Source organism: Orcinus orca, chromosome 7 (genome assembly GCF_937001465.1).
Source record: "Orcinus orca chromosome 7, mOrcOrc1.1, whole genome shotgun sequence".
Taxonomy (NCBI): domain Eukaryota; kingdom Metazoa; phylum Chordata; class Mammalia; order Artiodactyla; family Delphinidae; genus Orcinus; species Orcinus orca.
Window position 1 is genome coordinate 62,753,145 of NC_064565.1, and position 24,962 is coordinate 62,778,106.

Genomic DNA, 24,962 nt, shown 5'->3' on the forward strand with positions numbered 1-24,962 from the left:
TGGAAAACTGGACAACTACATGTAAAAGAATGAAATTAGAACACTCCCTAACAACATACACTAAAATAAACTCAAAATGGATCAAGACCTAAATGTAAGACCAGATACTATAAAACTCTTAGAGGAAACCATAGGAAGAACACTCTTTGACATAAATCACAGCAAGATCTGTTTTGATCCACCTCCTAGAGTAATGGAAATAAAAACAAAAATAAACAAATGGGACCTAATGAAACTTCAAAGCTTTTGCACAGCAAAGGAAACCATAAACAAGACGAAACGACAACCTTCAGAATGGGAGAAAATATTTGCAAAGGAATCAATGGACAGAAGATTAATCTCCAAAATACATAAACAGCTTATGTAGCTCAATATTAAAAAAAACAAACAACTCAATCCAAAAATGGGCAGAAGACTTAAATAGACATTTCTCCAAAGACATACAGATGGCCAAGAAGCATATGAAAAGCTGCTCAACATCACTAATTATTAGAGAAATGCAAATCAAAACTACAATAAGGTATCACCTCACACCAGTTAGAATGGGCATCATCAGAAAATCTACAAACAACAAATGCTAGAGAGGGTATGGAGAAAAGGGAACCCTCTTGCACTGTTGGTGGGAATGTAATTTGATACAGCCACTATGGAGAACAGTATGGAGTTTCCTTAAAAAAACTAAAAATAGAATTACCATATGACCCAGCAATCCCACTACTGGGCATATACCCAGAGAAAACCATAATTCAAAAAGACACATGCACCCCAATGGTCATTGCAGCACTATTTACAACAGCCAGGACATGGAAGCAACCTAAATGCCCATCGACAGATGAATGGATAAAGAAGATGTGGTACATATATACAATGGAATATTACTCAGCCATAAAAAGGAACGAAATTGGGTCATTTGTTGAGACATGGATAGATCTAGAGACTGTCATACAGAGTGAAGTAAGTCAGAAAGAGAAAAACAAATATCGTATATTAACGCATATATGCGGAACCTAGAAAAATGGTACAGATGAACCGGTTGGCAGGGCAGAAATTGAGACACAGATGTAGAGAACAAACGTATGGACACCAAGGGGGGAAAGCGGCAGGGGGGTGGGGGTGGGATGAATTGGGAGATTGGGATTAACATGTATACACTGATGTGTATAAAACTGATGACTAATAAGGACCTGCTGTATTTAAAAACAAAGTGCCTTCTTGATAAAATGTTTAAAATAAAAAAAAAATTAAAAATAAAATTAGTAATATGAAACACTTTATAATTACTGAGACGAGACTGCCTACAAAAGCCTTTAGATTCAGAAAGATCTTTGATTTAAGAGCATCTTGAAGTGATCACAGATAACTTTTAATACAGAAACAAGATAAGGCAGAGATTATTTTAATGGTGTAGTTTCATGATAGATTATCTTTCTGTAATACTAATCACAGAATTGCTTTAAAGCACTGCAACAGTTATGGATCTCCCCAAATGCTTGGCAGGATGCCTTTGTGCACTCATTTACTAAAGGTGGCTTTTGGACCTTAAAGCGTCCTTCAGAAATATTAATTTCTAGTTATTTTAAATAACTCTCTTAGAAGATTCTGCTGTCTTTCACCAGTATTCTTAGCAAATAAAATAAAATGTAAAGTTAAGTTTATCTAAGAGGCCAGGAACAGAACAGAATTAAATGAACTGGCACTAGAAGAGGGGAAAGGAAACAGGAAAAGACCCAGTTTCAGACAAGTGATTATGATTCAGGTCTTTGCCAACTCTCTCAATAACGTATTTGGTTGTGATTGGTATGTCTATTCTGGAAAACAATGCTTATGAGTAACTCATTTTGTAGCTTGAGAAGAGAAATTTAGGTGCAGCGTCAAGTTTCTGAAGGTTGAAGTTTAAGTTTCCTAAGGTTGTTATGTGGGGAAGGATTTGACTGATTCTGCAAAAGTCCAAGGACAAAACTAGAATTGAAACTAGAAGGTTCAGAGAGAGAGCATTTAATACAGCTGAAGAACAAACCTTCTTTCAGCTAGAGCTCTTTGAAGACAGAATGGCTACAACGAAGTCATTAATTCCCCTGGAAGGCACAAAGCTATCTCAGAGATATGGTATAGATGTTGGACTGGATGGTCTCTTAAAACATCCTATGATTCTACTGAAACAGGACCTTTGACAAACTATTGGTATTCAAGCTTCTAAACTTGTCCTATACAAATCATAGCCCTCAATACATGATAGTTGACAATTTTGACAGTTCTCTGAAACAGAGAAAATGGTGGATCATCATAGTGAACTAAGACATGATTAAGAAATGTAATGGAGGGCTTCTCTGGTGGCACAGTGGTTGAGAGTCCGCCTGCCGATGCAGGGGACACGAGTTCGTGTCCCAGTCTGGGAGGATCCCACATGCCGCGGAGCGGCTGGGCCCGTGAGCCATGGCCGCTGAGCCTGCACGTCCGGAGCCTGTGCTCCGCAACGGGAGAGGCCACAACAGTGAGAGGCCCACGTACCACAAAAACAAACAAACAAACAAACAAAAAAGAAATGTAACGGAAAAACACGAGTCCATTTCTACTAATCGTCTCTCTTTATGCCCATGAATAAAGAGCTCATCTTAGTTCAAAGATGAATATTTGAGAGGATGAGTAAAGTGAAGTCATCAGAACCTGTACGGGTGGAAAATGACAAGCATTTCTAGCAGACAAGGATAAATGAAGAAGAAAAACTTCAATTTGCTAATAAGCAGATAAAGTAGTAGCACAAGTAACTACCTAAAGCAAAATCAGCAATGTAGAAGCTTAGTTGAACAATCTCTCCTCAGAAACTCCTTGGAACTTTCTTTTTAACTCTCTCAGGAATAACTCAAAAGTCAAATTTATTTGTCAAAACATCTTCAAGATGTTATTTTTGCAATATCATAACTAAAGACTTGCAGTGCTAAACATATACCAGTCTCAGCAGCAGTGGGCAACACAGCAGAATCTTCAAAGATGAGTAAAGGGCCAAATGGAGTCTGGTCTCTGTGCTGCCTCAGTACCTAGCTGGTGATGACTCACCTGTGGGAGGGCTGAGTACTCCAGGTCTCCCTCCAGGAGATTACTCCATACCAGGGCATGCATGAAGTATCCTCTTTTTTCAAAGATTTTAAAGAAAAGTGTGCTGACTTAACATCTCTGTAGGTCAGAATCATTTGTGGGCTTCCTATACATACAGATTTCTGAGCTCCGTTACCAAAGATCATACTTCAAAAGGTCTGAGAAGGGGCCTGAACATATGTATGTTTTTAAAGGATCTAGAGGTGATTCTGATGCCCTTCCAGGATTGAGAAGGAGTGGTTAAGGAGGTAGGTGCAGGAGGGGAAAAAAAAAAAAAAGGTAATCTCGGGACTTCCCTGGTGGCGCAGTGGTTAAGAATCTGCCTGCCAATGCAGGGGACATGGGTTTGAGCACTGGTCCGGGATGATCCCACATGCCTCGGAGCAACTAAGCCCATGCGCCACAACTACTGAGCCCGCATGCCACAACTACTGAGTCCTCGTGCTGAAACTACTGAAGCCTGCGTGCCTAGAGCCCGTGCTTCACAACAAGAGAAGCCACCAAAATGAGAAGTCTGCACACCGCAATGAAGAGTAGCCTCTCGCTCACTGCAACTAGAGAAAGCCTATACGCAGCAACGAAGACCCAATGCAGCCAAAAATAAATAAATAAAAGGTAATCTCATGAAATCCCTGCCTAATTTTGTAAATTCATTCCTTTGTGACTAACTATGTGCTTTCAGTTATTTAATGTTTTTTTAAACCAGATGTCACAATAACAAAATCCATTTCAACATTTTTTTAAACAATGAAGACGCAATTCTTTTCAACAGTATATCATAAGAAAGTTACCACAACTTTATATTACCTAATATATAGTCCACATTCAAATTTCTCCAACTGTACCCAGAATGCGTAGCTTTAAAAAAGAAAACATATATATATGTATAAAACCAGGACTCTATCGAGGTGCATGCATTGCATTTGGTTGGCATGCCTCTTTAGTCTCATTTACTTTAGAATGGTCCCACAACTGTTATTTCTTTTATGAAAATGAAATTATTTAAAAGCCCAGAACAGTTGTCTTACAGAATGTACACATTCTGGATTGGTCTGACTTATACTTCATAAACAGATTTAAGTTAAACATTTTAGGCAGAAATACTACATAAATGATGTTGTGTATGTTTCATTGCATCATTTAGGAGACACGTGTCAGTCTGTCCCATTGCAGGTAATGCTAAATTTGATCACCTGACTAAAGGTGTGACTGTTAGACTTCTCCACTATAAAGATGAAAATATTTTTCTCTTTGCAGTTCATAAATAATCAAGACCATGTGATTATTCTGTTTACCTACAATCTTTTATTCAATGTTTTAACGTCTAGTGGTGATCCTTGCCTGACTCAATTATCAGTGCAAATCATTATCATTCTTTCTACATTTTTAGGCACTAGTGCTGGAAAGAACAACTTTCTCCCCTTTCTTTTCCCTCTTTGTATTGGGATAGGTTTTTTTTGTAAGTATCATTATAGACTTACACATTCTTTTTTCATTCAATGTGTTGTAATTCATTACTATCATTATTCTTTTTGATGTCAAATGGTCCCAAATTTTGCTTTTAGGAACTCTTCAGGTGGGCTCCTATGTGTTTTTGACACATCCTCATCCATTTTTGAGCCCTTCTTGCTTTCTGACATAAGATGTTCCTGGACCTCTCTGCCCCATATTCTACAATCAGGAATTTCTCTAAGGAGCACTGGCTCCTTTTAGTAGCAAACAGTATTTGGAAACTAAAATTTGGACACTGGGTTTATTCGTTCTTACTGGGGCATCACTGCTTCTAAGCCCTTTCCATAAACTGAGATGGAAAATACATTTTTAAAAATCCATGATGTCATAGGTATTTATTAATACCTCCAATTCAAATTCAATACCACAGTGTGCCTCTCAATTTCCCCTATTCCATATTAATATCTCCTAAAAACCTTGGTTCCCTAAAATCCAATATAATTACTTATTTGCTCTATCCTATAACAAAATAACTGCAGAATTTCTAAACAAGTACCACTAGCAACAACAAATCTAATAACTATAGTTAAAAGATCTTTTTGTAGGTTATGGATCTTAGAATATTTCCCTCTATATTTATATAGCCAAAATAATATGTTTAAAAACTACTTAAATTAATTTTGAGTGATTATGTTATGAATTTGTTAGGTTCATTTGTTTCTATTTGTATTCAATTTTAGGATTTTTAAAATCATTTTTATTTAATTTGGTTATTTGAATATGTGAAACACTTGCATAGTTCAAAAGTCAAAACTATATAAAAACACACCCTCAGAGGAATCTCACTTCCATCCTTATCCCCTCTGCATTGATCCTCACCCACTCCTTATGGAAAACTATTTCACTCGTATCTGGGTTAACTCTCCTGTGTTTCTCTTTTGCAAAAATAAGCTTTTTCTCTTATTTTCCCTTCTTTATTACTAAAAAGGGACCATAATTACTATATATACATTTTGCATATGGAAATCATTCCATATCAGCTCGTAGAAATCTTCCTTTTTCTTTTTAGTATTATAATTTATTCAATCAGTCGCCTATGAGCATTTAGATTTTTTCCAATATTCTGCTATTACAAATAATCCTACAATGAAGAACTTTGAGCGCATGCTATTCCATATTTGTACAGGCAATTCATCAGAGTAAATCTCTAGAATTTGGACTGGTAGGTCAAAGGGTAAATGCAGATGTTAGATACTACAAAACTCTCATAAAGTTGTAGCATTTCACATTCCCATCAGCAATATATGCGTGCCTATTTCCTCACAGGTTTACCAGCTAAGGGGTATATTCTATGTTTTTGAACTTTTGCCAATCTGAAAAGTGAAAATTTTCACTGTGTATTTTAATCTGCATTTCTATTATTAATGAAGTTGAACATCTTTTCATATACTGTCATGTCATATATGTCATATCTCTTTTGGTGAACTGTCCATGATTTTGCTTTTGACTTTTGCTTTTTAAAATCATGATTTAGATCTTTTTTTAATGGAAAAATTACTTCAATAATGCTACAATGATGCCTTCAAACTCTGTTTTAGAAAGTAAAGAATAAAACACTAAAAAATGGAAGAATGTAAAAATTCACTGAAAAGAATACTAACGTCACTTAAAACTATACTGTCTTATTCTATCCTGTGTTCCAAACAGTCCATTAAAAAGTGGTAGTTATTTCAAAGTGAGAAGAATGTTAAGAAAAATGCATTCAAGTTACAATTTTATGATGCTAAGTAGCATCAAAAGCTAATCCCACAAATAACCATGTCACTGAGGAAGGTCGAAGTTTGGGAAACAAATGATTGAGAGACATTTCGTTGTAATGGTTTCATTACACCCACCTCATTAGTACAGGTAATTCTCCGAGGATGAGGGGCTTCTTGTTGCAGTTGATATACTGGGAAGTTAGAAAATAAAACATGTCAGTTTCCCTTATGTAGAGCATCTGAATATATTAGGAATCAAAACCTGCCTGCTTTTTTATGTTCATAAGAAAACTGTGGTACAGTCCTATTTGTTATTAAATTAAATTTTGCTATGAAGCAAAGAAAGTAAACCAAACTAAATTTAGTGAAAGCCCAGGAGCAAACACAAATAAGAAAATCATAATCCACAGAAGTGTTATAACAAATCAGTACTGGATATTTGGCTCTGTTCTCCATAATCTGGTCATTTAGTTTCCCCAATTCTTGTGGATATATTACATAAAGCATGGCTCTGCTATAAACAAATACCAGTTGTATATTTTAAAAGTACATTATTAAGTGTCAAACTTGAAACTAAAATTAGGGTTTATAGGCTAGATGTAACACATACACTGTTTTTCTCCCCTATTTATATTGTGAACATCTATCTTCAAAGATCATCTCCCCTAGAAACAAAATTTCTGAGCCAAAGTTACCACCACTTATTCAACTAGGGTAAATGCAGCAAAAGAGAGAATTCAGACACTTAAATAGCTTGCCAGAGGATAATTTTTAGGGTATCTGAAAATGGATTGGTGAAAATTATACCAATACCATGTCCTTCTAAGACTCACTTCAGGCTTCTTGACTTAAAATAAAGAAAAAATGAATAGAACGTGTAGTTATCAGAGAAGGTATGTTTACGTAGGTCTGAGTTTATCTCTTGGAGAAAATCTGTTTTCTATTTCTACACATATAATCACATATAACTGAATTTAATACTGTATTTAAATACATAGACATTTGGTCAATATAACATCAAACTACCCAGCATCTGGGGTTGTCAGACAATGTATGGCTCACATTTCAACTGTCATTATATAGACTCAACCTCTGATCGTATTCATACATATATAGTATAGGGACATATATAAACACACACAATTAGACTATGTATATGTATATGTGTGTATACATACACTAAATATACTGAGAACATACACAGACACACATCACTGTTCTGTATTGCTATGTAAAGGCAACAGAGTATTGCAGTTGCAAATCTGAATTCCTGAACCAGACCACCTGGGGTCTGAACACTGGGGCTCTGCCTCTAACAATGCATACTGAGCCTCGGCTTTCATCATTTGAAAATGGGGATAAAAATAGTTTCTACTTCATAGATTACTGAAAGGATTAAATACTATATGTGAAAGACTTAAAATAGTCCCCGGCACATGGTAAACACTCAATAAAGACTAGCTATTATTATATGTAGGTGATTGATACTAATACATAAAATTCTTTACAATGATATTTGGGTACCAGGATGCATCCACAGTTCATCACCAAAACATAACAACAAGGTAATGCTATACTTTAAAAGGTGCTAAGAAGATACAGCTTTACTGTTTAAGAATCAAAAAATAAACAAAACACTTCTCATTTAATAATGTTTGAAATCTACTGAGAGAAATGTATTCCTTTGCCTTATCCTCCTGGTTGCAAAAATCCCTACGAGACGTAACATATTAAAATAGTTTTAGATACCCATATTTTACTGTGAGAGTTAGTTTTTCAAAAATACTACTGTGAATATATTTGTATGGATTAAAGAGATGATATGAAGGGAATAATTTTGAGATGGGGAAAGGAAGAAGGAAAGCACTGAAACTAAATTTGTCTGGCCCTGACAGGGAGAGCACATGTGTACCACTCAGAGATATTTGTAAATCTCCATCCTCCCAAGAGAACCAAATCATGATATGCAAAAAGGTCCATGCTTCAGGTCCATTCCTCCCTGTTGGTAACTATAACTCTAAGATGTGAAAATCCAGTTCACATTTCTGTTTTGACCAGCAATTCTCAAAAGATCAATTGTTTCCCTTTGTCAAGCAAATGCTTTGGAAAGTAGGGTCACCTATAGAAACTGAATTACGAAAACTGAATGGTGGTCAAGAAGGACATTAAAAGTTACTACAGAAAGTAAAATGTTGATTTTGATTCAAAGCACAAATACTGTAGTATCTGGTTATCACCAATAATGCATATACCTATTCAGCAAGCAAATATTAAGATAAGCCAGTATGAAAAAAAGAGTGAAATATCATCACGTGAGAATTTCACCCTTTGTTTTAATCAGAGTTTCAACGAGTATAGTTCTATTTCATGGAGAGGAGTAATTTTTAGACAAATGCCTCCTTATTGGCTACCAATGGTTAGTCTATCTTTAAGACTCACTTTTAATAAAAATATATATAAAGGGAGGGCCTTTGGATATTGTATAACTGAATATAACATGAATTCAGGGAATACCCATCAAAAGGATCATTAAAAAATCATACATTGTAATAAAGAGTAATTAATTCAGGCCCTTCTCAATTTATAGTTTTTTTGTCATTTAAACCAGAACTCAGCTGAAAATTTAAATTGCACAATCATTAAATGATTCACCAAAAATTAATAGCTAACTTCAAGATGAGAAGACATATAATTAAAGTACTCAACATTTTTCAATCACCTTAGAAGTGTCAATGTTTATGCACTTATTAATGAAATTCTCAGTATCTAGAGACAATACCATTGTTAATCAAGTTCAGAGATCACAAGTTGGTATCTTGAGGTCAAAACTGGCTCACATGTGTTGTTTGGTTTGCTGTTTTCCAAATTCAAATTTGTTTTTAACATTTAAAAATTAAGAGATTTAACAACCAAAGCAAAAGAGAATTCCAGCTTCTCTTGAAAACTTAGAAGATGTGACAGCACTGGACTCAGAGTGTTAGATACCCACAGTAAAGGGGAGCTAACTATGAGCTACTCCCTACGTACAGGGCATCCTCTCTCTGCTTTCTCACAGTCCCCACCTGCCTCACTTGTCTCATTTATTACATGTTTGGCCCCTGGTTTAATTCAAGCAATACATATTGAAAAGCAACAAAACTGTACTTGTCTTAAAAGAGTTCTCAACTTAGAATCTTGCTAATTCTATTTAATTATTGGTTTCAACTTGTAAGGTTTTAGAATTATGTTTTCACAAGCTCAACTAAACCAAAATCAGAAAGCACAAGAGAGGCATGGGTAAAATAAGTTTCTTATAGAATCACAGTGAAAATAAGTTTCTCATAGAATCACACTGTGAAAAGCTGTTCAGACCCCAACAAGCTAAAGACAGAAAAAAAAAAAATCCTTAACATGCTGCAACTTTTGACATGAAAATGTAACTGTCCCCTTCAGTTTTACAGATGTAGTACAGAATAGAAGTGAACAATCAGAACATTCTGAATAGCTTTCATTCTGCTTGTATCTCCTTATGTGGACTGACATACCTGATTTTTTTAAAATCTCAATCCATTTAGATTTTATCACCATTTTGAGGAGTATTTTAATTACAAAAATTTAAGTCACAATACAGAGAAGATGACGAATGCATTATGGTTTGTCAGTCCCAAAGACGATCAAACAGAATTTGTTAACTATCAACTCTGATCAAGGCATATATAGGAATTAAACAAAATGTCATGGCTCAATTATAGAGGGTACTGGGCAGGGCCTACTACTCCAGTAACTTAAAATTTCAGTCACTATTGATGAAATACAGGTGTCACAGGTTTGTCAGTTTAAAAATTTTTTCCTATTAAAACGTACAGACTCTGGGACAGATGAACTTCATTAATGAAGATGAATTTTATTAATAAATACCTTACTGGAGATTATTTACCGCTAGCTAGACATAAAACTATAAAACTGACTGAGTGGTAAAGGCAAAACAAACAAACAAAAAGAAAAAAGAATCCAACCTCAAAAAAAATTCAATCCCAATTTTTTCTAGGATCAGAATTTTGACAAACACATTTAACAATCTAAATGATCATCGCAACAATTATTTCAATGTGACAATGTAACTTTTACATGTTTTCTCGTTAGTTAAAATTTGCACATATACAAATTCTTAGAAGACAACATCATGATTTCATAAGGAAATTTCACATGACCAGTTTTAAATACGGACCTTTCTGCGTGGCTTTAGCACAGTTTAATCATAAAATTTCACTGAACTGGAAGTTTTTGCCTTTGATGGTCAGAAAATAAAGTCTATTCTAATAATTTCCTCCCTGTTTCTACTGTTAAAATGATGGGGGGTGGCAGTGTTCTTCAGGCACTGAAGTCACTAAAAGAAACTATAAAACTCAGTATTATCACCAAAAAAAAAAAGAAATATGCCATTTTTAAGACAAATGGTAGCTACTATAAGACATAGGAAGATACAGAAAATACAAATTGCATACACCACATTTAGTAATCAATATTCTTCGGGGGAAAAATCACCACCATGATTCAATAACAGTCTGAGGTTTTATAAATGCTCTTACATTAAAATGTGCAAGGCACAAATCAGAGCAAAGAGAATAAAGGTAAACTGAAAACCAGAAAATGCAGAGAAGAATTTTAAACAGGCTTCCCGCCAATGAGGTTATGAGACAAAATCTTTGAGAGGTAAAGATCATCAGTCATTTTTATACATTCTTTGAACTATACTCCCCAGAATCAAAACAGAAGCAGCAGGGGTGGGGGAAAACGCATCTATGGCAATATTTTTAGAGACTGTTCATATTTTGCTTACTATAATTAGCCCCCAGTGGCAACCTATTACAATAAACTCTCTGTTGCTCTGGGAACATAAAACCAAGTAAGAATCTGAATTGCTGCTCTTTCAGTCAGCAGATTTCAGCAACTTACAAATATCAAAATTCAGAATAACTCAACATTTACAAAGATGCTAATAATCTGTATTTAAAGTACAGGTTTTTTAGGTTGCTTATTTGACTCTACAGACAACAAACAAAAGTTTACAGTACTGGTTTCTGCAACAGTGCATTCATGGATTTTTAAAAAACAACTCTGATTATATTAACCCTATTTCCATTTTTTAAAATTCTGAAGTAGCTTTTACTTGATGCAATAATATTCTCTAGGCAACAAGGAAGGGGAAATAAAGGACTAAGAACCTAGACTCTTCAGAAAAAAATCTGTATTCTAATGCCAAGTTTAAAGAACAATATAGATTCAGTGTCTCTCTTTTATATTTTGGAAGGCAATTCCTAAAAAAGAAGACCACTTTTTACTCATTCTTTCTAGTAAGATAGGCTCCTGACTTATCATTATTTATTTATTCCTTTTTTAATATAAAAAACAGGATCTAAGAATATTAGATTCCTTGAATTCTTAGTTAGCTTCTCCTTGCATTAGTTTTATCGGCCACTGTCAACAAGTGGTCTCAAGTTCCATAACACGGAATTCCATGAGAGTTCAGAGGGATGAGATGCATTCCTGACATGCAAACCATGACAGACTTTGTGGAAATGCTCCTATTTCCCCAGTTTCTTTTTCTGTGCTATTCACAAATTCTGTTGTGAATTAATTTTTCAATAATGGACACAAAATGGAATGACTCTTCATATCTAATGTTCCTGATATTTTTATATTACTTATAAAGCACTATAACCCACCCAATTTATTTGTATACTTACAGTAAGATTTCCAAACAGGAGGTCTATATTCATCTGTATCTGAAAGAATAAACATCAAATTAACATTATTGAATAGTTATATTTTAAATGAGATATTTTAATCATTAATTCATTTAGTACATATTTGTTGAGGTCTACTTGTTCTAGGCATCGTACTAGGCACTAAAGGGCATTCAAAGGTTTTTTAATCTTGCTCCTCCCTTCCTTGGAGGACAATTTCACAAAGATGTTCAAAGAAAGTTACTGTATTTATTCAACTGCTTATCACATAAAAACGTCACGCTTAATTTTTACTGCTGTCACTGAGGTAATATCAACAAGGTCTTTGGGCTTAATTCTATGATCATTCCACTGAAAGATCCCTGAAATCATTGGAACTTTTCTATATTTCCCTCCATCACATTTGGGGGAGTCCAGTGAAACTTTTACTAACATCAAGAGAGAAGAACAGCAAGGTACAGACCTTAGTCCTCATACATCCTGGACAATCAAAACCAGGAAATGAGCAGCACTTCAATGTAGGACAGTGTATCTAGAGAGCCACAAAGAACATGAGGTGAACATGTGCTCTCCAGGTCCATTTCCCCTCACTCTGCTTGAATGTGAGTTAGGAGACAGTGTGAAGAGGCAGTGGAGAGAGATGGAAATACAAGCACACGAGGGAGACGGGGGAAGTGGAGAAAGGAGAGGGGACAGCGTGGTCTGGCTTCTCATCTGTGAAGCACAGCTGAGGAATAATCTTGCCAGCACAAAGCCCTGCCTGCAAGGCCATGTAGCCAAACCAGCAGACACAGCATTTTGGTGTAGGGAGGTGTGGCCAGACACATCACCTGGCTCTGCTGGCATCCAACAGAAACCCACTGAGGAATCTGATCCTAAAAATCGTGGTCTCCAAGGAGGCAAGAAAACTGGGAAGTTTATTGAGGAGGGTGATTTCTTGTATAGGTAGCTCACATTAAAATGGTCACAGACTCGAAACATTCAGCCCCCAACCCCCAACCTTTAAAATGCAATCTCACACTTCATTTATGATGTGTTATCATAAACCACACAAATACTTTGAGTCAGAGGGCTACAGTAAGACTACTGATGATGGGCAAAAGAACATAAAAGGGAAATTCTATGTCATGTAGAAATTGCTTGGCACCCAGGAGAAGTTTTCATATATGTTTTCTCAAAGAATGAATAAAAGATTACATGAATAAATGAATGAAGTAATGCAGCAAATACAGCTGACTCTCATTATTCACAGTAGTTATATTCTACAACATCACCATAAACACTGAATTAACCAATACTGAACCACTGCACCTGGGGAAACACAAGTTAGGTTCCTGTGAGCCTCTGGTCACAACATTTTCATCAACCAATCAATACATAACTTTGTTTTCTGTGTATTTTTGTTTAAACACACCTTATTTAGTATATATTGTTGATTCATAAACATTGAACTCACAGCCAACTGTACTATAACTCATGCCTCAGTGAAACTTACCTGACACATGTATTTTCTCTGCAAGATAACATTACTGTCTTCAAGATAACATTACTGTCATCTTGCACTTAGAAGCACCAGACAGGATTTTGACACTATGCTTAGGGGCCATTTTAAAAAGTAAAATCACCAATAAAAAGTCACAAAAATGCAAAAAATGTGGCACTAAATAGGCTATGAAAAGAACACTTGTTAACAGTATAAGAGCTAAAACAAAGAAGGCAGAGTGGCCTTGCTCAACCCCAGCCCGGAATATTCAGGTCATGCAACTCAATTTGCCACTCTATAAATGTTAGCGAATGACTATGAAAGTGTCACAGGTATTTATTTTAAAAGGGTTACAAATAAATGCTAGCAAGTAAGCAAATCTGCAAACACAAACAGAATCAAGAATAATGAGGACTGTCGGTATATGAATGAGCAATTATTTAGGAAAACTACCAACTCAGGTAAACTCGCATAGGAATGATATAACATTAGGATGAAATATGACCTCAGCACAGTGACATATAGATATATACATATTTACTTTGCGTGAGGGTGGGGTGTGTGTATGTTTGGAGGGTTAATTATACTGATGTTTATCTTAATAAGTTAATTGAATTATATATTTTTAATACGAGGAAAAATTTGCCTCTAAGCATTCAAGTCATTTAATGATTTCATTGATGCCATATGGATGCTGTTATATTGCCATTCAATCCCAGGACAGTTCCAGGTTTAACAGGAGAGTAGACGTTCACTCTCCTGGCACTCACCCATATTCACATGTGTGTCTCAGCCTCCTTGCCAGTGTCCAAACAGCATAAGCTGCAGGGACCAGGCACCTCGCGACCCACCACGCGGAAGATGGCACATGCGGCCAAGAAGAGGAAGGGCACTCAACAAGGCTGAGACCCAGTGTAGAAAAGAATTTAATCTTGCGCCCCAGAAGAGGTCTGACTTTTGCCTCCAGCTCCTAGGGGGTTATTTTCTTTGTCTGGGAGCCTTGGGCTAGCCAGAGAGTACCAATGTGACTTAGGGTGGGGTTTTGGGTCACAGTGTCAGTCAAGCTGGAGAATGAGATCAACCATGTGGGCCATCAATCATAAAGCCCTCATTAAAAACTCTGAACTCAGGACTGGGAGAGCTTCCTTGGTTGGAAGTATTCCATGTGTATCACCACGCATCAATGCCGGAAGAGTATACGTCCTGACTCCACAGAGGATAAGAGAAGCTCTGCGTTTTGTACTTCTCCCGGACCCTGTCTTATGCGCTTTTCCCTTGGCTGATTTTAATCTGTATCCTTTCCCTGTAATAAATCATGACTCTCAGTATAACAGTGTTTAGTGAGTTCTGTGAGTCCTTCTAGAGAATCATCGAACCCAAGCGTGATTTGAGGGAACCCCTTCCAACTTGCAATTGGTGTCAGAAGTGAAAGAAGTGTATAAGACTGTGCCCTCTCCCTTTGCAGTTGGCCCTAACTCCTTGCAAACTCTGCGCAAAGCCTGCACCTATGAGCAGGAGGCCCTGGAGATTGCTTTCACTTTGGAGATGGTAAGAGAGTAAGAGGCTAATAATCAAAGTTGTTTCTCTGGGGGATTGTTCATCTAGTCCTAGATAGGGCTTTCTTAGGGGAACATCAACCTTTACTTGCTGTGTGACTTTAGGAAATTTACTACCTCTCTTTTCTTTATCTATAAAATAGAGTAACAATATCATCTAAAATGGGAATAGTAACAACACAGGTTTGTTGTGAGGATTATATTAGGTATCATACATTAAGCACCTTGCACTCAGGAGACCTTTAGTAAATGAGGACCCTCTCCTGCCTTCACCAAAAGCGAATTTAAAAACACAATGAGGGACTTCCCTGGTGGCGCAGTGGTTAAAAATCTGCCTGCCAATGCAGGGGACACGGGTTCGAGCCCTAGTCTGGGAAGATCCCACATGCCGCGGAACAACTAAGCCTGTGTGCCACAACTACTGAGCCTGTATGTCACAACTACTGAAGCCCACGCGCCTAGAGCCCGTGCTCCACAACAAGAGAAGCCACCACAATGAGAAGCCTGTGCACCACAGTGAAGAGTAGCCCCCGCTCGCCACAACTAGAGAAAGCCCACGCGCAGCAACGAAGACCCAACACAGCCATAAATAAATAAATAAATAACTGGCTGACTGACTGACTGACTGACTGACATTATTTGAGATGCTACAGATCACAATTCTGTGGCCAAATAAAATGAGTATCTGGCAAATAACCAAGAAATATCGGGATTTAAGTTTGTGTTTCCTTTAATATTAAAACAATTCTAATTACCAGTGACATTTAACAACACAGTTTGGCTTTTAAAAGTCTTTTCCTAGCAATCTATTTTTTTCTGGTGGAAGTGTAAACTGGTGCAACCTCTCTAGAGAACAACTGGCAATACATACCATAAGCCTTAAAAGTGTGTAACAGGCATCTGTTAAGGCAGAGATTAAATGAGACGCTCTTTGGAAGGGAACGTTTAAAAATTATGACAGTCTCTCTTATGTTTAGGGGTGGAGACCCGAGGTCACCTTGGTATGGGCCATTCTGTTGAACAAGTTAGGCAAAGGGTAGGCTCCACCGTCCTCAGGACTCAGGGAAAAGGGGCTCACTGGGAGGGGGAAGTTGCATGGCTTAGAAAAACATACCTTACACTCTCGATGTGCAAAATTAATTGCTAGAGTTGCTGAGACCAATTTTCCAGTACCCTAAATCCTTCTGGAAGGGAAGAAACATTACCCCAATCTTTGATTCCCCAGATTCAAATTTAAGGAGTTCTGTCATAGAAAAAACTTATAGCCCAAACCAAGTTCCACTGGCAAGAACAGGCAGAAACACTCCTGAAAGAAAATGACTTTGAAGATGGATTAATCGAAACTGGTGATCCAGGGTCATACAGAGGGCTTATGCGTTTATTAGGAAGGACAGATTCTGGCCCAGCATGAGGCAGAGGCCAGAAGCGTCTCTGACCTCAGCCTCCCTGGCACATGGAATCGTTGAGTATAAGCGTGTGAACTAATAAACTGCAATCTTAACCTCCAACTGGGGTCACTACTTTGACCTGGGCCAGGTCTGACCTAAACGGGTATCCTACTAGCACTCAGACAAGCAACTATCAACAAAGGGCTGGTCTTCAACACTGACAGAAAGTGATAAAGAGAAGAAGGATAAACAGTGTACAATTATACTTACTGCACTTTTCTTCTGGGTAGTTGTAAGAGAATGGGACTACTCTGGGACTGAGTAAGTCTCCTGAAGTTCAAACTTGGAGGAGGAGACTGCCTGAAGAGGAAGGTACTAAATTTCCTGCTAACTGGGGCAGTGATTAAGAGGAGAAAGTGTGGGAGCATATTTGGCTCCTGCATTTATGTAACAGGTCTTCAGTTCCTTCTGCATACTTTTGACCCAGCAGCTCTATTTCTAGGAATTTATTGTAAAATAATTAAGGATATTAGAAAAATATTAATATAGAAGAATACCACTGAAATATTTCTTTTTAAACTAAAAAACTGGATTCAACCTAAATGCCTAACAATTAGAAACTGATAGAATCAATGATGATAGATTCCAGTTTGAAGACACCTTGACTACATCAAGAAGATTTCACCTTTTAATCTGTTAGAAAGTCTGACAGATATTTTAAATATTTTTAATCTTTTAAAACAGTGTCTCTCAAACTTTTTGGTTTCAAAAACATGGATTCTAAAGAGCTTTTAATATCTACTGATATTAACCATATTAGAAGTTAAAACAGAAATTTTAATAGTATATATTTGTTAATTTATTAAAAATAATAAACCGATTATATCTTAACATTTTTATGAAAAAATAACTTTAGCTTTCAAGACAAAACATTTGTTTTAAATTTTGTACATCTCTTTAATGTCCGGTATAAGTGAAGACAGCTGGATTTTCCTATCTGCTTCTGCATTCAATCTGTTGTGATATCACATGCCATGTACAGTCTGGAAGATCCAACTAGCCATTTGTGAGAGAATGAGAGTGAAAAAGGCAAATAATGTCTTACTACTATTACTTAAAATAGTTCTGACTTCGTGGAAACTCTGAAAAAACTTGGAGACTTCCAGGAGTCCCTAGAACATGCTGTGAGAACAACTGTTTCAAACCATGATTTCCTTGGCACATTTAGGGTATGGGGTAAGGTGGGATAAGATACATTTCATCTAATAGAAGAAATACAAAAGTTAACTAAGACAGGAAAAGAGAGGAAATCATGAATTCCTTTAGCAGAACGAAGTCCTTTCAGCTCGTTCAAAGGACGTTAGCAAGAGCCTTCAGCTAGAGGTCTCAAGGACTCCCATCACTTCTTTTTGATTCTGTCAGAAAATCCACCCAAGCCAAGCATATCAACATGACAGACTTCCATCTCTAGAGCATGACTGAGAACGACAGCCTGACAACCTATAACTCCGTGACAGCTAATTTTAAAACCAACTTAAATTCAGGGACAGCTGCTTAAAATAATCTTCACGTGGTATAGATGAGTGCTTAAATTAAGTACATACCCACAAAATCCATTTTCTCCATTGCCTTTATGTGTCAGTAATACTTTTCATTCACTACACAAAAGAATTTTATATAAATATCAAAATTATGCTGCCATACAGAAACGTTAAAACAATCAGAAAGTTCCATTCATTCAATAAATATGTATTAAACACCTTCTATGGGTAAGAATGTCAGTTACAAGGTGGGTCCAGATGTAGTTTACACCTTTAAGGGCAGTAAGAAAAATAAGATGGATGTGATTACTTACTAACAAGGTAATATAATAAGAGTAATACATAAGAGTATAAGAGTAATACGTAATACTCTTCTACATAATGAGAGTTTCATAAACCATCATCTTGTCAAAATGCTTGACAAGAATAGGTCCCCAATAAGTATTTGCTGAGCTGATGAAAGAATGGAAGGGAAGAAGGAATCACTTTTGGCCAGAATGTCAAGAAAGACAAATCAGAGGTGATATCATCTGACAGTGGCTCTGAAAGACGGATGATTTTTTGTGTGTGTGTGGTACGCGGGCCTCTCACTGTTGTGGCCTCTCCCGTTGCGGTGGAGCACAGGCTCCGGACACGCAGGCTCAGCAGCCATGGCTCACGGGCCCAGCCGCTCTGCAGCATGTGGGATCCTCCCGGACCAGGGCATGAACCCGTGTCCCCTGCATCGGCAGGCGGACTCTCAACCACTGTGCGACCAGGGAAGCCCAGGACGGATGATTTTTAAAGTACAGGGGCCAAGGGAAGAAGACTGGAAATAAAAGACAGAACAACTTTCTAAACAGAGGGAACACAGTGAATAGGACACAGGAACAAGAAAGTTCAGAATGTATTTGAGGAACAGTAAAAATGCAGAGTGGTTGAAATAGAAGACATGTTGAGGAAAGCTTGAGATTCAGGTCCTGGAGGGAACCTGGGCTGTGTTGTCCAGGAGGCATCCATAAGTAATGCACCATGTGTTTTCCTCTGCTTTGTGTATTAAATACTCAGATGTCTGAGAGGAATACTATGTTAGGCCCAGGTCAATTCTCATGAGTCAGAGAAAACAAGCCAAGCAGCAGGAAGGCCAAAGGTAAGAGAAAAAATTGATGGAGCAAAGACTCGGAGGAGGAGAAGTAATGGACTCAAAAATCACAGGTGGTGGACAAGGCCTGGGAAGGTGGAGACATGGCTCTATGTCTAATCAACTGGGGAGGTAAAAAGGCGGGTTCTGTTTGAGACATTCTCTTCTGTGACTCTAAGTAAAAATCTAAACAAATAATTCAGGAAAACAAAAGAAAAAATGAGATTGTTAAACTATATGGAAAATAAATAAAGGCCTAGTTGATTAGCACATATAGTATAATCTCATTTTTTTAAACAAAAGATATAAATGTGTATGTGAATGTGTACATTGGGAGGGGCACAGAGACAAGGAGAGAGAATATGAAAGATTCAGAATGACATATGCTAGTTTAAGTAATAGTAGTGATCTCTAGGTCGGCCCTCCTCACCCAGGCTCCTCACCTGAACCACAGAGCACATAAAATGTTTTGAGTGGTATTTTCTCAGTTCTCCCATGTATGGTAGATAACCAGAGTCTTTTTAGAAGCAGGAGAGAAGTTAACTTATTACATATAGTGGATGTGCTGGGCCACTGGGACATCATTCTTTCCCCAGAACCAGGAGAAAGCATTCTCTTGATGGTGATTTTTACTTTTCTTATATATCTGTGTATTTTTAAAAATTATATAATGCATAGATTCATTTGTGCTAAGGAGGAAAAAACAACTACTAAAAACAAACAGTATATAAACGAACCAATCAAAAGATGGGCAGAAGACCTAAATAGACATTTTTCCAAAGAAGACATACAGATGGCCAACAGACACATGAAAAGATGCTCAACATCACTAATTATTAGATAAATGCAAATCAAAACTACAATGAGATACTACCTCACACGGATCAGAATGGCCATTGTTAAAAAGTCTACAAATAACAAACGCAGGAGAGGGTGTGGAGAAAAGGGAACCCTCCTACACTGTTGGTGGGAATGTAAATTGGTGCAGCCACTATGGAAAACAGTATGGAGGTACCTTAAAAAACTAAAAATAGAATTACCATATGACCCAGCAATCCCACTCCTGGGCATATATCTGGAAAAGATGAAAACTCTAACTCAAAAAGATATAAGCACCCCAATGTTCATAGTAGCACTATTTACAACAGCCAAGACATGGAAGCAACCTAAGTGTCCTTCAACTTTATCCATGAATGGATAAAGAAGATGTGGTCACACATCTTCACACACACAAACACACACACACACACACACAATCTTATTCAGCCATAAAAAAGAATGAAATATTGCCATTTGCAGCAACATGGATGGACCTAGAGATTATCAGATTAAGTGAAGTAAATCAGACAAAGACAAATATATGATATCACTTGTATGTAGAATCTTAAAAATGATACAAATGAACTTATTTGCAAAACAGAAACAGACAGACATAGAAAATTAACTGTTACCAAAGGAGAAACGGGGGGGGGGGATAAATTAGGAGTTTGGGATTAACAGATACACACTGCTATATATAAAACAGATAAACCACAAGGACCTACTGTATAGCACAGGGAACTATACTCAGTATCTTGTAATAACCTACAATGGAAAAGAATCTGAAAAAGAATGTGTGTGTGTGTGTGTGTGTGTATAATTGAATCACTTTGCTGTACACCTGAAACTAACACAATATTGTAAATCACCTATAAATTTTTTTAAAAGTGTAAGTTAACTATTTATAAGAAGAGAAAAACATGGAAACTGATTCAGATAGAGAAAAGCACCGGTTAACAAACTCCACAGGAAATTATAATTGTTTTGAATGGGCTCTTGAAATAAATACCTTACCAGAGAAATAATATCCCCAGTCTGAGAAGCTTAGAAATCAACTACAAGCTTTGTGGCAAACATATAAATAACACCACCTCTTCCAAAGTCCTCAAATTCCCCCTGAGAACCTCTGTGGAGGTCTTCATTTACCTCTTCTCCCTGTTCTAAATGAATTTGCTGAATGGAAAAGAGAACAGCTTCTTAATTAAATGTTTTTCACTACTGGTTAACTGCAAGAATTATGAGCCAAGAATATCATCAAAAAATCTACAAACAATAAATGCTGGAGAGGGTGTGGAGAAAAAGGGAACCTTCTTGCACTGTTGGTGGGAATGTAAATTGATACAGCCACTATGGAGAACAGTATGGAGGTTCCTTTAAAACTAAAAATAGAACTACCATATGACCCAGCAATCCCACTACTGGCATATACCCTGAGAAAACCATAATTCAAAAAGAGTCATGTACCACAATGTTCATTGCCTCTATTTACAATAGCCAGGACAGGAAGCAACCTAAGTGTCCATCGACAGATGACTGGATAAAGAAGATGTGGCACATATATACAATGGAATATTACTCAGCCATAAAAAGAAACAAAATTGAGTTATTTGTAGTGAGGTGGATGGACCTAGAGTCTGTCATACAGAGTGAAGTAAGTCAGAAAGAGAAAAACAAATACCGTATGCTAACACATATATATGGAATCTAAAAAAAAATGGTTCTGAAGAACTTAGGGGCAGGACAGGAATAAAGACAGACGTAGAGAATGGACTTGAGGACACGGGGAGGGGAAGGGTAAGCTGGGACGAAGTGAGAGAGTGGCATGGACATATAAACACTACCAAATGTAAAACAGATAGCTAGTGGAACCAGCCACATAGCACAGGATCAGCTCGGTGCTTTGTGACCACCTGGAGGGGTGGGATAGGGAGGGTGGGAGGGAGATGTAAGAGGGAAGAGATAATGGGGATATATGTATATGTATAGCTGATTCACTTTGTTATACAGCAGAAACTAACACACCATTGTAAAGCAATTATACTCCAATAAAGATGTTAAAAAAAAGAATTATGAGCCGAGAAAATCTTACTTTTACATATTTTATCATGTTTATGAAAATGATTTCAATTTTTTCTTGCTTTTTTTTAAACTCAGAGATAAAGATTTTAAGCATGATTTAGTGTTAAACTTGTTTTTGCCTATAAGTTTCCCTTATGCTACTTTTTTCTGTAAATACTAATATTTTCAGGACATTCATTTTTTCCTTGAATATTAAAAACTTCAAGACGCTTATCTGTACCTTTAGGCAATGACTTTAAAAATCTTAGTAAAATATATCTAGGATAATATCTTAGATATGATAGATTATAATGTATACTATTAGGACTATTTGGGAGGTACTCAAAGCATTCACTTATTGATTCACAAGGTTAAATCTGCTCATAAATACCCTAATGTTCTGAATTTTTAGATTAACTTAAAACATTGTATGACTGAGTAAATGTTTACGCTTTCTCCAATTAGATCCTATTTAGGTCCAGTCTAGCTATGGATGTCACTGAAAACAACTGACCTCTGAAAACAGAAAAAATTTTATTTCCTTCTTTCTATTATACAGTTTTGTGTATCATTATATAGTTATGTCTTACAAATTCTTTGATTAGGATAATATTCCACTGACGAAGTTTAAACCTGCTTAACTTTTTATTTTAAAAAATAAATAGGGCTTCCCTAGTGGCGCAGTGGTTAAGAATCTGCCTGCCAATGCAGGGGACATTGGTTCAAGCCCTGGTCCGGGATGATCCCACATGGCGCGGAGCAACTAAGCCCATGCGCCACAACTACTGAGCCTGCACTCTACAGCCCGCGAGCCACAACTACTGAGCCCGTGTGCCCAACTACTGAAGCCCGCGTGCCTAGAGCCTGTGCTCCACAACAAGAGAAGCCACCACAGTGATAAGCCCGCACACCACAACGATGAGTAGCCCCTGCTCGCCACAACTAGAGAAAGCCCACACGCAGCAACGAAGACCCAACACAACCAAAAATAAATAAATAAATAAATTTATATTAAAAAATAATAAAAATAAATAAATAGTTCATTCTAGAACACACTAGAATGTTAAATTTAAGCTGTTCATTGTTTTAGGCTCAAAACAAAAAGGCTTTTACAACTTTTTAACAATATGATGAGTTTTCTTAAAAAGGATTATGTTGCATTTTAAATGAGGTTTAGACTAATGACATATACTCAAAAACTATGTGATTAATGTTTTAAAGCATGTTTCAGATTGCCTTTGGTTTGAAAATTAACAATTTAGAATTCTGTAAAAAATTGACGTTTATTGATAAGACAAAGCCATTTTTCCCTTGAAATGAAGACTCTACTTTCAACCTACTTGCATGAGATTCCCTGCCCTGCTTTAATCAGAAAATACAAGGCATTAATGATTAATCCCCACCTGTTGTGTACCAAATTTTGGCATACCAAAATAATGAGATGCTTGTGACCATAAAACTCTATTTTACTATAAAGTGATCTTCTAAAAGAACAAGGGCATAAAATTCACAATAAAAACCAAACAATTACTACAGTTAATATTTGCAAGAGTCATAAAGAAAACAAACCAACTTCTCACTCTAAAAAAAATACATTTATTGGAAAACAAAAATTCACAGTAAAAATTAAAAGGCTCATAATAACATTCACAACTCTAAACTAAGGAGAAACCAAGTAAAAAAGAGCTTTGCTAGGTTTCTAGGTAACTCATATCTGTAAACTTCTTTCTTAGAAGATGCTCCAAAACACAGTGAATAAGCATTTTAACTAAGATAATTAATATTCACTCTGCAAAGTCATGGCCAAATCAGGTCAGTTAAGTTCAACCTTAGAAGAAACAAAGTCATTTAAAACTGCTCCAAGTTGAAAAGTGATGTGTCATGATACAATTCTGACAGAAATAAACTATTTTTAAAACCAAAGATAATTGTTTTTAATTCTTCAGAGAATAGTGACCCAGAACTGTTAATACATGGGAAAAAGAACTTCTGAGACTGTGCAACTAGAGTGCTCACATGTAACTTCATCAAAGATCTCCCAAAACAAATATCCTGCAAGTGCAGTGCTCAACTCTTCACCATGGACCCACAGCATAGGCCAACAAAGCCTCCTAAATTAAATGCGAGCCAAACTTGGAAATCTCTTCTTTCAAAAACTCAAGCTTGGCCTTTAATTAAAGACCTAAGCAATGGTTCCTCTAACCAACTTGGCAGACCCAGCAAACAGACTACACAAACAAAGCCTTCTGCTTACTCAAGTCTTTTCACAATACAGTACTCCTGGAACAAAAAGCTATACACAGGAACTGGGTCATTCAGCTCAATTCAAAGGTAAGGGCTGTCATTTTCCAACCTACTATTTCTCCTCTAGATAAGTCATATGTCTCTGAAGTTTTCTCTTTAAAAGGTTTGGTCATTTCTGATCATGTTTATCCTAACATGTTGGCATTTTTTTTTAATAACTTTTATTTATTTATTTTTGGCTGCGTTGGGTCTTCGTTGCTGCGTGTGGGCTTTCTCTAGTTGCGGTGAGCTGGGGCTACTCTTCGTTGTGGTGCGCGGGCTTCTCATTGTGGTGGCTTCTCTTCCAGCAGAGCACAGGCTCTAGGCATGCGGGCTTCAGTAGTTGTGGCTCGCGGGCTCTAGAGCGCAGGCTCAGTAGTTGTGGTGCACGGGCTTTGTTGCTCCCCGGCATGTGGGATCTTCCTGGATCAGGGCTTGGACATGTGTCCCCTGCACTGGCAGGCGGATTCTTAACCACCGCGCCACCAGGGAAGCCCAACATGTTGGCATATTAACAGAAAGTCCTCAGGCCCACTTAACACAAGGTTTCTAACAGAAAACTTCAAGAAGAGATTTAGCTCCTATAAAGCCTCTCAACATGCCCAAATGGCTCCCATTTGGATTTTGTTTAAGTAAAAATATTCAGCTTTACTAACATGATAGTTCCTAAAACCCTCTACCAC

The 24,962-nt window shown here is 36.9% G+C and overlaps 1 protein-coding gene across 2 annotated transcripts in view; it reads right to left on the reverse strand.

Moving 5' to 3' along the window:
- Positions 1-24,962, reverse strand: part of CHN1 (chimerin 1) — a 176,452-nt gene that overhangs the window by 119,218 nt on the left and 32,272 nt on the right. The window contains exons 2-3 of one of the 2 annotated variants that reach the window (XM_004267333.3): positions 12,032-12,070; positions 6,441-6,496 (exon numbers count right to left, since the gene is read on the reverse strand). In XM_004267333.3, coding sequence (XP_004267381.1) covers positions 6,441-6,496; positions 12,032-12,070 — 95 coding nt within the window. The remainder of the gene's footprint in view (positions 1-6,440; positions 6,497-12,031; positions 12,071-24,962) is intronic. The other variant, XM_049712783.1, reaches the window with a different exon arrangement.